At 42.3% G+C, this 16,308-nt stretch overlaps 1 protein-coding gene across 4 annotated transcripts in view; it reads left to right on the top strand.

The window, feature by feature from the left end:
• Positions 1 to 16,308, top strand: part of ANK1 (ankyrin 1) — a 202,709-nt gene that overhangs the window by 149,394 nt on the left and 37,007 nt on the right. For 3 of the 4 annotated variants that reach the window (XM_087706092.1, XM_087706089.1, XM_087706090.1), the window contains 9 exons: positions 242 to 265; positions 3,232 to 3,328; positions 5,802 to 5,883; positions 7,301 to 7,398; positions 7,538 to 7,762; positions 11,755 to 11,909; positions 12,189 to 12,400; positions 14,036 to 14,240; positions 15,682 to 15,778. In XM_087706092.1, the coding sequence (XP_087562218.1) occupies positions 242 to 265; positions 3,232 to 3,328; positions 5,802 to 5,883; positions 7,301 to 7,398; positions 7,538 to 7,762; positions 11,755 to 11,909; positions 12,189 to 12,400; positions 14,036 to 14,240; positions 15,682 to 15,778 (1,195 nt within the window). The remainder of the gene's footprint in view (positions 1 to 241; positions 266 to 3,231; positions 3,329 to 5,801; positions 5,884 to 7,300; positions 7,399 to 7,537; positions 7,763 to 11,754; positions 11,910 to 12,188; positions 12,401 to 14,035; positions 14,241 to 15,681; positions 15,779 to 16,308) is intronic. The other variant, XM_087706088.1, reaches the window with a different exon arrangement.

Genomic DNA, 16,308 nt, shown 5'->3' with positions numbered 1-16,308 from the left:
TATCACCCAACTCTGTATAAACCCCCCTCCCATTTTCCCACAATAGAAAATGCAAAGTAGAATAATAGAAAATGTGGCAGGCCAAAGATCCAAAAGAAAAGATGACATGCAGGCTGACAACAAATCTTAAAGTGGGCAAGTTTGGAGACCCCCCTAGACCACTTTAATTGAAACTAGGACAATGGAGTCCATGGCCTTCAACCAACTCTACAAAACTGCTTTGTTTTCTCTTGCTTTGCAGGCACGACTCACGTAACTCTCCTGGGTATGGATTGTGTGTATTATTGTGGGTTTGGCTCACCCGCCCGCCCCATCGACCCCATTCCACCCCACACGGGACACGCTCGGGCCTCCCATGCCTCCATTCCATGCCAGTTGTGGCTTCTAGGGGGCCAGCTCACCCACTTGTCTCCTTATGCATTGTATCTGTGACTGAAGGGGTGTGGTGGGGGGCGCAGAGAGATCGTGTGAGCAAACCACCATTTCATCGCTGCGGGTTCTTTGTTTAATGCTGCATTGCAAAATCTGGTACTGAAAGGAGTTGGAGGCCATGCTAGAAGTTTATTTGTGTGGGACTTCCTTCCCCAATTTGAAGATGCATGGACTTCAACTTCCAGAATTCCCAAGCCGACATGAGTTGAAGTCCACACATCTTAGAACATTGGCCTAAAATGACCTAACTTCTTTGACTACCTCACTTGGCTTTGCTTTTCTTGACTTCCCTTCGCTTTTCACGAGCACTGTGCAGAATTTTCTCTTCCATCTCCCCCCCCCAACACTTCTGATTCGCTTTTTGACAGTTGAGCGTGTAACCTAACATTGATTTTATGGTGAAGAGAATTTGGGTGCAATACTGAACCGGTTTGGTGTGGTGTTCTCCTTTGTACTTAGCGATGAGGCAGCCAAGGTGTAAAAAAAATTTGCCTTTTGTTGTGCCATCTTCTCTTCAGCCATCTGCAGTCTCCTTGGCCTCGTCTTCTATTCAATTCTGGGACAAAATTATATGTGGGAGCGCTTGCCATGAGTGGCTTTAAATTGGCTGGTATGAGCAGCCAGGAAGGCTTCCAAGAGATATAACTGAACATCAAAATAACAACAACAACCCCCAAACCTTATCAAAAGCCTTTTCAATGAGTTCAAAATATTACCAAGGGAAAGGTGAAAACAAGCAAGCATTGATATGACTTCTTCGTTATTCCTTAACACAGAGGTGGGGAATGAGGGCCCCTTTATAACTTGTGGACTTCAGCTCCCAGAATTCCTGAACCAAAATGGCTGGCTCAGGAATTCTGGGAGTTGAAGTCCACAAATCATAAAAGGGCCAGCGTTCCCCAACCCTGCCTTAACTGCTGTTGTTTCCTCATCTACCACTACCTTCATTTCCCATTCAGATCTCCTCCTGGGATCTAAGCCAGCTTCTCCCTATCATTTCCCAAAGATTTGAGCCATAACTTACCTCATGATTCTCCAAGAATCCAACCTCTTTCCATCCCTTGTTTTCATCTTCTAGCAGGCAGTAGTTTCTTCTAACCTCCTGTAAAAGAACACTGTTCCACCAGCTTAGCAACACTTAGCTTGCTGATGATTCTCAAACATAGTGCCAACTTCTATTTTTCAGAGAACTCAAGGTGGTTGTGAAATAGTTAGGGGTGCAGGGCATAGAGGTGGAACTCTTGCTTCACAATCAGGAAAATGTGAGTGATCCTAGGTAGAGGCAGATATTTCTCTCTCTGGGCACAATGAGATTATATCTGTTCAACAAAACTCCACATTGGCAACAGGAAGGGCATCTGGCCAGGAAACACTCAGCTCCATTCAGTTGCCCAGACTTCACCCCGCAAGGGATTATGGGGTGATTAAATGAAGATGAAGGTGGTATGAAATAGGAATTGCTACTCAGAATACCCACTCCAGCACCAAACAAGATTTCGCAGTTGTATTTTGAAGTGTTTTGAACCAGTGATGAAAATGAGATAAAGAAAAATGTCACGAATTCTTTTTTCAAAGCTCCATGAAAAAAATGGTCTTAGATCTATCCTTGGCATAATAGTGTGTTTCGTCGTATCCTACACCATTGTTCATTGCAGGATGAAGTCACACAAGACCTCAATTAGTCACAGGAGGAGGACACCTTCATTACATTGGTGGGCTTCTATAGCAGCGGTCACCAACTGATGGTCTGTGGACCACTGGTGGTCCGTGAGAAAATTTTGGTGGTCTGCAGAAAAATTATTTGCATTTTTTATATTGCACTAAATCAGGGGTCCTCAAACTACGGCCCCTGGGACGGATACTTGCAATGAACGCTTGTGTTGCCGCAGAGAGTCTCCCCCTTTGGGGTCTTTGTGTAGGTCAGAGGGGGGCAGAAATTCTGACTTGGGGTCTGCTTTGGCTTCCTGGTGGGGGGTTTTGGGCAAAGTATGGAGGGAAACGCCGCTGGTGGCAAAGAGCTGGAGGGCCTCATTCCACTAGGACTGCATCATGGCCTGGAACTGGCTGACCATCTCAGCCCGCTGAGCCTCCAGCCTCTGGTACCTGGCCTTGCACTCTTGCAGGTCTTCCCTCTGCTTGGAAAGCCTATGCTCCTAGTCCTCTGTGAGGTGCTTCTTCTGAGCCTCTTTCTTGGTCAGATCCAATTGGAACTGAGATGTTTTGCCAACTTTTTCCCCTGGTGGCTGCTTAGCCCCAACAACTGCTTCCTGCTGGAGCCCTAAGGGGCCCAGTTGGGTAAGTGAGGAGTGGCTGCAGGGAAGAGGCAAATAGAGGCCGTCGAGGCACCCCTCGATGTGAGTGACATCAAGTTGGCCACGCCCACCCAGTCCCATGACCACCTAGCCACGCCCTCCCAGCTGGTCATTAGGCAGATCATTTTAGTGGTCCACGGGATTTAAAATTATGAATTTAGTGGTCCCTGAGCTCCGAAAGGTTGTGCATCCCTATTCTATAGGGTTCAGCCCACAAACAAGTCTCCTCCAGGCTTGCTACTCCTGGATTGGAAAGTCCAATGGAATTCTGGGAGTTGTGGTCCAATGGTGCCTGCAAGATGTTTGGTTGGATGAGCTGGCTCCAGATTAAATATAGCTCCAGGAATGGTCCATGGAAACGGAGGCCCTTGTCTGCCTTCCTCGCACAAATTCCAGGCCAGTGAAGAGTTGATTTTTCTCTGTTGCTTTGGTTTTGTTTGACCTCTGATCGCACCGTGTTTTCATCCCTGCCTCTTGGTTTTTTTAGGAGATGAACTGTTGGGTACCAAGATGCAGAAACGGGAACTTCAGTATCAGGAAGATGAGAGAGAAATTGTGGAATTTGTCCCCAAATTGGATCACACGTAAGTACGGGGAGGGTGCTATATGGGTAGTCCTCAACTTATGACAGTTTGTTTAGCGATGGTTTAAAAAGTTACAACGGTACTAAGAAAAAAGTGACTTAGGACCATTTTTCACACTGAATGACCATTGTGGCCTCCGCAGGGTCAGGTGATCAAAATTCAGACACTTGGGGAACTGGTTCATACTTATGACCGTTGCTGTGTCCCAATCTCCCCCCCCCATTTTTTTGCATTTTTTTTAAACATAAAAAACAACATTAAAAAAATTCTCATTCATTACATAAAGCATGTCGTTTGGTTACAAGTGTTTTTCCATTCATATTCTCAATTACATACACAATCACAGATTTTCCATCTAATATAATTAGATACCTCACTTTCATTGTACACCATATATTCAGTTTTGATTAATATTTCTTTCTTTTCAATAAACCTAATTCCCTTACATTCTTGATTGTCTGTTTAATAACAATATACCTTTATATAATCACTTATCAAATTCTGAATATTTTTACAGTATAAAAGAATTTACCAACTGTTTATATTTATATATCACTATTTTCAATTATGTCTAATCCTACCAATCAACTATTGAGTATGCTTATGTTCATTATTGTCCTTGTACATCATACATTCAAACAAAAATGTTATTCCTTCATTTTTCAACAAGGTATTCTAAATACTCACTTTATACATATACCAATTTTTGATTGCTTCCTTATTAAAATTATTTATCAACAAAAGGATATCTTTATAATATACACTTATAACCCTATAATATACATTATATCACCAATTCTCTATCAAATGTACATAGATTCATTATTATCCTTATCCTTCATTTAAAAACCAAAAAAATTAAATTATTCAATTCATATATATATATATATATCAGTCTCAAAATTCAGACGCTTGGGGAACTGGTTCATACTTATGATCGTTGCTATGTCCCAACCCCCTTTTTGTGACCTTCTGGCAAGCAAAGTCAGTGGGGAATCCAGATTCACTTAACAACCATGTTCCTGACTTAAGAAATGCAACGATTCACTTAACAACTGTAACAAGAAAAGATGGTAAAATGGGGTGAAACTCATTTAACAAATGTTTCACTTAGTGACATTATGTGGTCATAATTCAAGGACCATCTCTATATCCAATTGACAGCCTTTCATCATTGTAGTGAACACATTTTTCAGACCAACATCCTCTAAATGAGATGGTCCAGAATCTTCCTGGGACATCATAATGCACAATCTATACTCTGTGTACTCTCTATGTAGATTCTCCATCATCCAGGACATGGTTGTCCCAAAAGTGCTTTCCCCCCAAAAAAGACGGCTGGACTTTCTTAGTTTCATCTTCTTTGAATACATTTCCTTTCTCAACCAAGAAACTTCTTCAGTTCTAACTTAGTTAAGTCAATTAGAACCAAAGAAGCTTCTTGGATATTCAAAAAAAAAAAAAAAAGTTCAGCTGCCTTTTGGAAAATTTTGAATAGAGTAGAGGAGAGGAGGAGAGGAGAAGAGAAGAGAAGAGAAGAGAAGAGAAGAATTCTGTATAGGCCATGTGATTGCACACACAAGAAATTTGTCTTCAGTGCAGAAAGTGTACATAAAAAGACAAGATACATTCAATAGAATAGAATGGAATGGAATGGAATGGAATAGAATAGAATAGAATTAGGAATAGGAATAAAATTAGGAATAGAATAGAATAAAATTAGGAATGGGAATAAAATTAGGAATAGAATAGAATAGAATTAGGAATAGGAATAGGAATGGAATAGAACAGAACAGAACAACAGAACAGAACAGAATTCTTTATTGGCCAAGTGTGATTGGACACACAAGGAATTTGTTTTTGGTGCAGATGCTCTCAGTGTACATAAAAAGACAAGATACATTCTATAGAATAGAATAGAATAGAATAGAATAGAATAGAATAGAATAGAATAGAATAGAAATCTTTATTGGTCAAGTGTGATTGGACACACAAGGAATTTGGTGCATATGCTCTCAGTGTACATAAAAAGACAAGATATGTTCTATAGAATAGAATAGAATAGAATAGAATAGAATAGAATAGAATAGAATGGAAAGAATAGAATTCTTTGTTGGCCAAGTGTGATTGGACACACAAGGAATTTGTCTTTGGTGCATATACTCTCGGTGTACATAAAGAAAAATAAAATAAAAAACATTCATCAAGAACATATAATGTTGCAATGCAATGTTGCATATAAGGGACAGTGGTGTATTGTGAAGATGCCATGCAGCTGTTTGTGAGGTGCATCCTTTGCACCCCCTGCATGTATCTCCACGTGCATGTATAGACAGCAAGACAATACTGAGCCCCCACGGCATACCTCAGTCGTGTGGTTAAGCTCTTGGAGGGAGGGTTTGAAGGGAGGCCAGGCTGCCCCCTATTTTCACAACACTCTTCTTCCTGTTTTACATTTTGTTCTGCAACACAGAAGGGAGGAATCACCAGCTATCCCTCGCATCCCTTGCGTTACACCTGAGACGGTCCTGATCCAGGCTGAGGAACCTGAGCAGGTGAGTGCCAGCCCAACAAGGCCTACAACTGAAGGAGCATTCCACAGGAGCTTTGTTGATCAATGACCACTTAGTCCATGGGTATCCAACCTTGACGACTTTAAGAACTGGGAACTTCAACTCCCAGAATCAACTCCCAGAAAAACCAACACATTTCCAGGCTGCATCAACAGAGGGATTAAATCAAGATCACGTGAACTGTTAATACCATTTTATAAATCCTTAGTAAGGCCACACTTGGAATACTGCATCCAGTTTTGGTCGCCATGATGTAAAAAAGATGTGGAGACTCTAGAAAGAGTGCAGAGAAGAGCAACAAAGATGATTAGGGGACTGGAGGCTAAAACATATCAAGAACGGTTGCAGGAACTGGGTATATCTAGTTTAATGAAAAGAAGGACTAGGGGAGACATTATAGCAGTCTTCCAATATCTCAGGGGTTGCCACAAAGAAGAGGAAGTCAAACTATTCTCCAAAGCACCAAAAGGCAGGAGAAGAAGCAATGGGTGGAAACTAATCAAGGAGAGAAGCACCCTAGAATTAAGGAGAAACTTCCTGATAGTGAAAACAATGAATCAGTGGAACAACTTGCTTCCATAAGTGGTGAATGCTCCAACACTAGAAGTTTTAAGAAGAGATTGGATAACCATTTGTCTGAAATGGTATAGGTGGTTGGGGAATTTAGAATATTGAAGTCCTTCAGATTGCCAAGGTTGGACACCCTACATTTGATCAAACTGGAGTTGTATACTTAGCAGACCCTGGTCCATATTTCCCCACCCCCACCCTAGCAACCTAATGTGATGAAACTCAGTTGAAGAGTGGTGAGGAAATGCTCCATGGGAACAGGTGCACCTAGTTTTGGCAGAGGTGCCAGAACTTCTGGATTCTAAGATGGCAACATGAAGAGTTTGCACGAAGTGCAGTTGGGATGAAGAGTGTTTGTAGTGTTTGGAAAATGGTATCAGAGGGACGGAGATGAAGGTCATGGAGACTCTGGCATGGATTGGCAAGTCTAAACCTGGGTTTAAGGGATGTGGTGGCTCAGTGGCTAAGGCACTGAGTTTGTCAAGCAGAAAGTTCGGCGGTTTGAATACCTAGCGCTGCATAACAGAATGAGCATCTGTTGCTTGTCCCAGCTTCTGCCAACCTAGCCGTTTGAAAGCAGGTAAAAAATGCAAGTAGAAAAATAGGAACCACCTTTTGTGGGAAGGTAACAGCATTCCATGCGCCTTTGACATTGAGTCATGCCGGCCACATGACCACGGAGATGTCTTTGGACAGCACTGGCTCTTCAACTTTGAAACAGAGATGAGCACCGCCCCCTAGAGTCGGGAATGACTAGCACATATGTCCGAGGGGAAGCTTTACCTTTACCTAAGCCTGTGTTTAATAGACCCATTTCTATTCCATATAGCCTTCCAAAGAGTTTGATGAAGAGTCCCTCATCCCAAGCAGTCCTGCCACAGAGACCTCAGACAACATCAGTCCGGTAGCCAGTCCTGTCCACACAGGGTGAGTCATCTCCCCTACCTCAACCCCCTTATGGAGTTTGCAGGAAGGGTCTCATGTCATCATGACAAGATCATTGCTCCTAGTCTTTTAAAATGATGAGTCTTTTGGCGGTGGTTTCTCTCTTCTTCTCCCTTCCCAGGTTCCTTGTAAGTTTCATGGTTGATGCCCGGGGAGGCTCCATGCGGGGCAGCAGGCACAACGGCCTTCGCGTCATCATTCCACCCAGGACGTGCGCAGCACCAACACGCATCACCTGCCGGCTGGTCAAGCCCCAGAAGCTACCAGCTCCACCCCCTCTTGCAGAAGAAGAAGGACTGGCCAGCAGAATCATTGCTCTGGGCCCTGCTGGAGCACAGTTCCTCAGGTGAAAATTCTCCTCCAGGGGTCCTCCACAGAGATGTCCCAGTTCCTGGCCAACTTGGGGCTGCCACATGCAGGGGTGGGCTTCAAAAATTTTAGCAAGGGGAGGACTTCTGGTGGCACCATAGGCGTTGAAGGACGTTCCTGTGGGAACGCCAGCCCCGTATCGCGTCTAAGCTGCTAGAACAGTGTAAATCAGCTGTCTTGTGGCTTGAAAACTCTTCCCTCGGGAAAAGAGGGGGAGGTGAGCAGCTGGGCAAGGGTAGAGCTCCCCATAGACCCCCAGGAGCAATTCTGGGGCTTGAAGGGTGAGAGCCCCCCAGCAGCCCGACAGAGCTTCGCGTCTGGGACGCTTCTGCTGTAGCAGAACAAAACGCCATGACCATCCCTGCAATCAACGTTTTAATCTACATTTGAATAAGAAGCAGGCAGAGCAAAGACAGGAATGATTATAATTGCAAGTACAAACTTTAACTCTGATCCAGTAATTACTTCCTTCTGTGAAGATTAAGGAGAACAAAAGGCTAATGAAAATGGCTTCTCGAAGTCAAAAGGTGTGGTGAAAGTGAAACTTAAAAGGAAAGTATTTGTTAAGTGCTTGTTAACGTTAAAAGAACCAAGAGCTCAAGATTAAAGAAAACAGTATTGGTTTACTAATAAACTATAAGATCTAACAAATTGAGGTATTTAGTGGACTTTTTGGACTCAATAATTTGGCTGCTGGAAAGTGTGATTTGAATATCTAGAAATGGCTTCAAAACAAACAAAAATAAGTGCTTCTAAGAGTGCTGGAAGTTTCCCAGCCCAACCACCTAAATTGCAGTCTTTATTACCCTCAGCGGATACACAAACAGTGACATTTGAAGCCCTCCAAGATGCTTTAAAGGCACAAGCCTCTGTTTTGCAAGAAAAAATTACAACTGCCCTTAAAGATGTCTCTGATGAAATGTCTGAAATTAAGGACTTAATCCAAACCTGCAATCAACAAATAAGAGAGGATCTAGTGGATGCATTTAAGGGTCTGCTTGGTTATGTAACATTACTGGAGGATAGGGTGGAAGAAATTAATCAATCTAATGTGAATTTGAAGAATTAAGTTGATGAGGCTCAAATCAAGATTGAAAAATCAGAGGCAGAAATTATAATGATACAATACAGAGCGATGGAATTTGCTTTGAGAACAAGAGGCCTGAAAGAAAAAAACCAAGAAAATTTGAAAGAGATTTTTGCAGAAGCTTTCTCTCAGTTAATTGGCGAACCAAAGCAGAATATGATTGGCAGATTGATAACATTTATTGTGTTAATTCATGGATTGCTAGACAGACAACTACCAAGAGATATTGTAATCTATTTTGTCACCAGGAAAACAAGAAATGGAATATTACAAGCGATTTACAAAAATAAGCTACAGGTGACAGGAAAGGAGGTGGCAGTACTGAAGGAAATTCCCCCTAAAATGTTGAGATCCAGAAAGGACTATGCATTCCTAGTTGATGAACTTAGAAATCGCCAGATACAGTATAGATGGGAGGCTCCACCCGGATTGGTGGCGAATTACTTAGGAGAAAGATATTGTCTTAATTCAGTTTGGAAGGCAAAGGATTTTTACAGTAATGTACTAAAGGTTGGATACCCTCCATCTCCAAGATAAATCCAAAAGAAGAATCAGAAAGACTAACACGATGTGAGATAGTAAAAAAGGTTATATATTTAGGAATTTATATTATAATTTCAAATGGGAAATTATATAAGTATAATTATGAACCATTATGGCATAAAATACAGAGAGAGATGACTAAATGGGAAAAATTAAAATTGTCTTTGCTGGGAAGGATAACAGTAGTAAAAATGAACATTTTGCTTAAGTTTGTATTTTCTTTTTTTCAAACGATACCAATATTTTAAAAAGATACAAATTTGGAAGAATGGTAGAAAGGTATTAATAACTTTGTTTAATAATGATGGAAACATGGGAAAAGATTTGGGTAAGAAATATAAAATTTATGCAAGCTTAAAACTGGAGAGAGAATTTTTATAAGATGTTTTATAGATGGTAATTAGATCCTAAAAAGTTAGCTTGTATGTATTGAATTTATAACTGGAGATGTGATTGTGTTGATGTTATGTATTATCATGTATGGTGGATTTGTAAAAAAGTTAAAGCAATTTTTGACAAAAATATGGCGGATTACTCAAAATATTCCTAAAAAAAGGATAAAGTCCCCTCCTCAGCTGTTTTTGCTAGGTATAATTACAGACTGTACAGTTATAGAGGCTAATTTGATTTTGAATTTAATAATGGCAGCAAGATTGCTGGAAGAAGGAAGAACTGCCTATTATTCAAGAATGGATGCTAAAAGTAGTAAATTTAGCAGAGATGGCTGAAATCTCAGCATATTTGAAAGATTATCCAGATGAGAAATACAAGTTGGAATGGAAAAGATGGATTGACTACATTCAAAATAAATATTGGACTAAGAAATTTCAATTAGCTTATGAATGAACAAGGAATGTTATAATTTATCTAAATTTAGCTTAATAAAAGGGGAGTTAAAGTACAAGAGGGAGGCAGGATGTTATAGTTAGTTAGTTTATGTTAGTGTATGATTGTTAAATGTTTATACCCTGTATTTTGCTCTGGGAAGTGGGGGGGGGAGGGAGGGTTGGAGGGGGGCAGGGTTGGGATGGTGGGAGGGAGGGAAGGGGAAGGGGAAACATTTGTTAAACTTATTAAAACTTTTCAATAAACAAATTTTTTTTAGCAAGGGATTCTCTGCCCAGTTGCTGGGTGGACGTGGCCTAGTTGGCCTCCTGAACCACGGTGAGCGGGGGGGCGTTTTTGCCCTCCCCGGGCTCTGGAGGATTTCCTTGAGCCTCCAGGAGGGTGAAAATGGACTCCCCAGGCTCTGGTGGTCCTCTGGAGGTCAGAAACAGGCCCATTTCCAGCCTTCCTTAACTTCCAGTAGGCCCGTTTTCTGCCCTCCCCGAGCCTCCACGCACCCCCTGCACTTACCTGCATCCAAAATGACCAAAATGGACTCTAGGAGGGGCGGGGAGGGGCCAACCAGGAGTGGGATTTGGGTGTTCTCCGAACTACACCGAATCTTAGCTAATCCCAAACCCCTGCAAACCCCCCACAGTTCACCCCTGGACATGTGAGACTCATGCGCTGAAGTGTTTCCTGGACGCCAGGGCTGAAGGACATGGCCTTCAGAAGAATGGACTACTTCCATTGACTGACTCTGCTGTCAGCCTGGCTGCCAGGAAATCTGACCCTAGATTTCAATTCTCCCTCAAGCAAAATATGTTTTGGACATGAGCCACTCGTATTGAAAATGGATTGAGTGGAGGTTTTGGTGGGAAACTTATTTCTTGTAAATGACATGATATATAGGTGTCCTGATACCTCAGACTCTGGACAGCCTTGGTCCTGGGAGTCTGCAGAGATTCTCCGTTCTCCAGATAATGGTTGTCCCAAAGGTGCTTTTTCAGGAGGCAACTGGACTTTCTTGTTTTTTCTTTGAAGACATTTCGCTTCTCACCCAAGAAGTTTCTTCAGCTCTGACTGGAGAGTGGGGAATGGAAGGATTTATATTCCTTGTAGACCGCTGGTCATTTGCATCCTTTTAGAGGGTCCTTGAGTCCACTTGGAGGTTTATCGGTGTCCTCAGGGTCACCCGAGTGGTGCAAATGGTTCCTGTAGTCTGTAATTTTTCCCCTCTGGAAATCCCTTCCTACTCCCACACCATTCGAAGGGTGTCCAACCCAAATTGTATAGCTAAACTCTGTAGAGATTCTCAGTCCTCCAGGTCATGGTTGTCCCAAAGATGTCAAAGGTTCTTCAGAGCTAAGAAGCTTCTTGGATGAGAAGTGAAACATCTTCAAAGAAAAAACAAGGAAGTCCTGAAAAAGCACCTTTGGTACTAGGAGAAGCTTTCGGCTGTTGGTGAAGACAATGGCCATCTAATCGACTTCTTACACTCAATTCTCTTGTAGCCCTGTGATTGTGGAAATCCCTCATTTTGCCTCGCACGGCCGTGGTGACCGAGAGTTGGTGGTCCTACGGAGTGAGAATGGGTCTGTATGGAAGGAGCACCGCAGCCACTATGCAGAGAGTTATTTGGACCAGGTCCTCAATGGGATGGATGAAGGTAGGGACAACTACTTGAAGGACATGCATAGGGATTCCAATGAGATTCAAAGATTGAGGAGCTATGACAAAGTGCTGGGACTATCAAAACTGCTTGCCTGAAACCCATATATATATATAAAATCTCCCTCCCCCCTCCTCCTCCTGGAGTTGAAGTCCATTCCTCTTAAAGTTGCCATAAAGTCTCATTTAATTAATTATATACTGTGATAGTTGTTGAAGTCCCACTCAATCTCTTTTGACCTTTGGACTCCAAAACTCCTCACTTACTCTTTTACAGAATTGGAAAGTCTGGAAGAATTGGAGAAGAAAAGGATTTGTCGTATCATCACAACCGACTTCCCCTTGTACTTTGTGGTCATGTCCCGGGTGTGCCAAAACTGTGAGTTGATTGGCCCAGAAGGGGGCTGTCTCCAGAGTTCGTTGGTGCCCATGGTCCAAGCCACCTTCCCCGAAACGGCCGTCACCAAGAAAGTCAAGTTGGCTCTGCAGGTACTGAATAACATTGGGGTTGCTTTCATGAAACCTTTTTGATTTGTTTATTGGATTGATTCATTTTCTGAGTTTGAACAATAGTTTTGAACCCTGCCTTTACCAAATGGGATGGACTTGTAACATTTCCTTCCTTCCTTCCTTCCTTCCTTCCTTCCTTCCTTCCTTCCTTCCTTCCTTCCTTCCTTCCTTCCACCCACCCACCCACCCACCCACCCACCCACCCACCCATCATATATCTATCATCTATCAATTTCTCTCTCTCTCCCTCCCTCCCTCCAACCACCCACCCACTCAACCATCCATCCATCCATCCATCCATCCTTTCTTTCTATCTATCTCTATCTATCTCTATCTATCTCTATCTATCTCTATCTATCTCTATCTCTATCTCTATCTATAACTATCCATCCATTCATCCATCCATCCATCCTCTCTCTCTGTCCTATCATCTATCTATCTATCTATCTATCTATCTATCTATCTATCTATCTATCTATCTATCTATCTATCTATCATCTATCATTGTCTGTATCTCTCTGTCTCTCTCCATCCATCCATCCCTCTCTCTCTTTCTCTCTCCCGACCCACTCACCCATTGATCCATCCATCCTCTTTCTCTTTGTCATCTCCATCCATCCATCCTCTCTCTCTTTGTCATATCTATCTGTCTGTCTGTCTGTCTGTCTGTCTGTCTGTCTGTCTATCTATCTATCTATCTATCTATCTATCTATCTATCTATCTATCTATCTATCATCTATCCATCCATCCATCCATCCATCCACCCACCCACCCACCCATCCATCATTTATCTATAAATCATCTATCAATCTCTCTCTCTCCCTCCACCCACCCACCCACCCATCGATCTATCTATCCTCTCTCTTTGTTCTATCTATCTATCTATCTATCTATCTATCTATCTATCTATCTATCTATCTATCTATCTATCTATCTATCTATCTATCTATCTTTGTACATATCTCTCTGTCTCTCTCTATTTGTCTGTATCTCTCCATCCATCGTCTGTCTGTCTGTCTGTCTGTCTGTCTGTCTGTCTGTCTGTCTGTCTGTCTATCTATCTATCTATCTATCTATCTATCTATCTATCTATCTATCTATCTATCTATCTATCTATCTCTGTCTGTCTTTCTCTCATTGTCTGTATCTCTCTCTCTCCATCCATCATCTGTCTGTCTGCCTGTGTGTGTATCTATCTATCTATCTATCTATCTATCTATCTATCTATCTATCTATCTATCTATCTATCTATCTATCTATCTATCTTTGTACATATCTCTCTGTCTCTCTATTTGTCTGTATCTCTCTCTCCATCCATCGTTTGTCTGTCTGTCTGTCTGTCTGACTGACTGTCTCTCTCTCATTGTCTGTATCTCTCTCTCTCCATCCATCATCTGTCTGTCTGCCTGTGTGTCTGTCTGTCTGTCTGTCTATCTATCTATCTATCTATCTATCTATCTATCTATCTATCTATCTATCTATCTATCATCTATCTATCTATCTATCTATCTATCTATCTATCTATCTATCTATCTATCTATCTATCTATCTATCTATCTATCTATCTATCTGCCTTCTTTGGACCTTCCTGGGTTTTGGTCTTTCTCTTGCAGGCTCAGCCAGTGCCTGATGAACTGGTGACCAAACTCCTGGGCAACCAGGCCACCTTCAGCCCAATTGTGACGGTGGAGCCACGCCGCAGGAAATTTCACCGACCAATTGGGTTACGCATTCCCTTGCCCCCATCCTGGAGAGAGAATCCTCGAGACAGTGGGGAAGGTGATACCACCAGCCTGCGCCTCCTCTGTAGCGTTATAGGTGAGCAGGGGATTCTAAGAGACCATGTTGCATCTTCGTTGCCAAGTTGGGGAGGACCTCGGGATTTGGGAGTTGCGCTATGGGGAAGATGGACACCTTCCTGGCCATTAGTCTTCTTGATCCTCTTTTACTTCCAACCCAGGTGTCTCCATTACATTGAGGACACAATCACAGCCCTCTCCTGTAAACATCTTCAGAATAATCTCACATGATTACCATATTTTTCAGCATATAAGATGCACCGGAATATAAGACGCACCAAGATTTTAAAGAGGCAAATTTTTTAAAAAAGTTTTGCACTATGCAGACCTCCCAGAAGCAGCCCATTTTTTGTGAAAATCGGCCTGTTTTTTGCCAAAAAAGGTCATGCCTTTAAGAGGCTGTAGAGTGCTCCTGGGGGCTGGGGGGGCAAAAACTAGCCTGCTTTTCACTCATTTTTGGCCTCCCCAGCCCCCAGGAGTACTCTGCAAGCATCCTAAAGGCTATGCATGGCCATTTTTGCAAAGGGGGTGGGTTTTCGGAGGCCAAAAATGCTGTATTCAGTGTATAAGAGGCACCCAGATTTTCACCCTCTTTTTTGAGGTAAAAAGGTACGTCTTATACTCTGAAAAATATGGTATATACCTCTTCAAGATAGACCAAACTAGGAATCCTAAGTCTCGCAGGACAATCTTACAAGTCTGAAGGTGTCTCCCACTCCCCTCTTATCTTTGTGAGAACTGGAGAGGTTCTTGGGAGAGATGTGTGACACTTTCTCAAATTATATTTTTGCTCCTGAACTCAAGTTTCTTTTATCTGACTATAGGTAGTCCTCAATTATTAACCACAATTGGGACTGGCAACTCCATTGCTAAAGAATACGGTGGTTAGCCAAGGCATTACATGACCATGATAAACTCACAACTTCCACTGTAGTTGTTAAAGTGAATCATCCCTGGGTGTTAAGCAAGACATATGTGACAGCAATTTGAAACTTTACTGCCAGTTTCTCCATTGACTCTATTTAGAATAGAATAACAGAGTTGGGAGGTACCTTGTAGGTCATCTAGTCCACTCCCCACCCAAGCAGGAGACCCTGCACCATTTTTGAGAGATGTCCAGTCTCTTCTTGAAAGCCTCCAGGGATGAAGCTCCCACAACTTCTATGTTGAATCTCTCCTTGGTCAGTTTCCATCCATTATTCCTTGTCTGGCCTTTAGGTGCTTTCTGGAAAATAGCCCCCACTGTAGTTGTTAAATGAATCACCTCTGGATGTTAAGCAAGACATATGACAGCAATTTGCAATTTTATTGCCAGCTTCTCCATTGATTCTATTTGTCAGAAGGCCACTCTTAGTAATGTCATATAGGGCCACACCGAGCTGAACTTCTGTATCGAATTTCTAGAATCAAACTGTGGATTGAAAGACCCTCAATCAGTTGTCCCCACTTTCTTTTCCCAGGAGGAACTGCACCAGCACAATGGGAGGACATCACCGGGACCACAAAATTAATCTACGCCAATGAATGTGCAAATTTCACCACCAATGTATCAGCCAGGTGAATTGGAGGGAAGGTTTGGGAGAAGGCGTTGGGTGGCACCTCAAAAACACATGCTAGATCTCAATGGCCACAGGGGATACAACACAAAATGCAAGGGATTGGGTGAACCATCCTTTTAGATGTGTTTGGTATAATCCAACATGTTTGGAAGGTATGGGGCAGGGGAAGGAAAAAGCACAAAAGAGGGTGATAAATGTGGTACCACTCTATTATGGTACAAAACTGGTGCCGACTGACAAACCCAACCAAAGCAACTGTCGAGATGGTCCAATCTCTTTTACAAAACTTTATTGAGTACATTATTTCCACATGTTTGAAGGCAAAACCAGATCTAGAGCTTTCCCATGCTAACTCCTACAGTTAAAGCTCAAATGCTACTGTCACCCAATTACCTCAGGTCACCTTGTCCAATTTAGTTTCTGGATATTGTTGTGAGAAAGTCTTTTTTGTGGGGGCTTCTGTAAACACCTGCTGAAATGTCCTTGGTTCTCATGCTGATGTTCTTGATGTCTGTGTTGTGGTTTGTC

Source organism: Thamnophis sirtalis, unplaced genomic scaffold (genome assembly GCF_051295495.1).
Source record: "Thamnophis sirtalis isolate CommonGarterSnake01/CBP01778 unplaced genomic scaffold, rThaSir2_p1.2 scaffold_2, whole genome shotgun sequence".
Classification (NCBI taxonomy): Eukaryota; Metazoa; Chordata; class Lepidosauria; order Squamata; family Natricidae; genus Thamnophis; species Thamnophis sirtalis.
The sequence above is the reverse complement of the archived record's forward strand: the minus strand, read 5'-3'. Positions and strand labels throughout refer to the sequence as shown.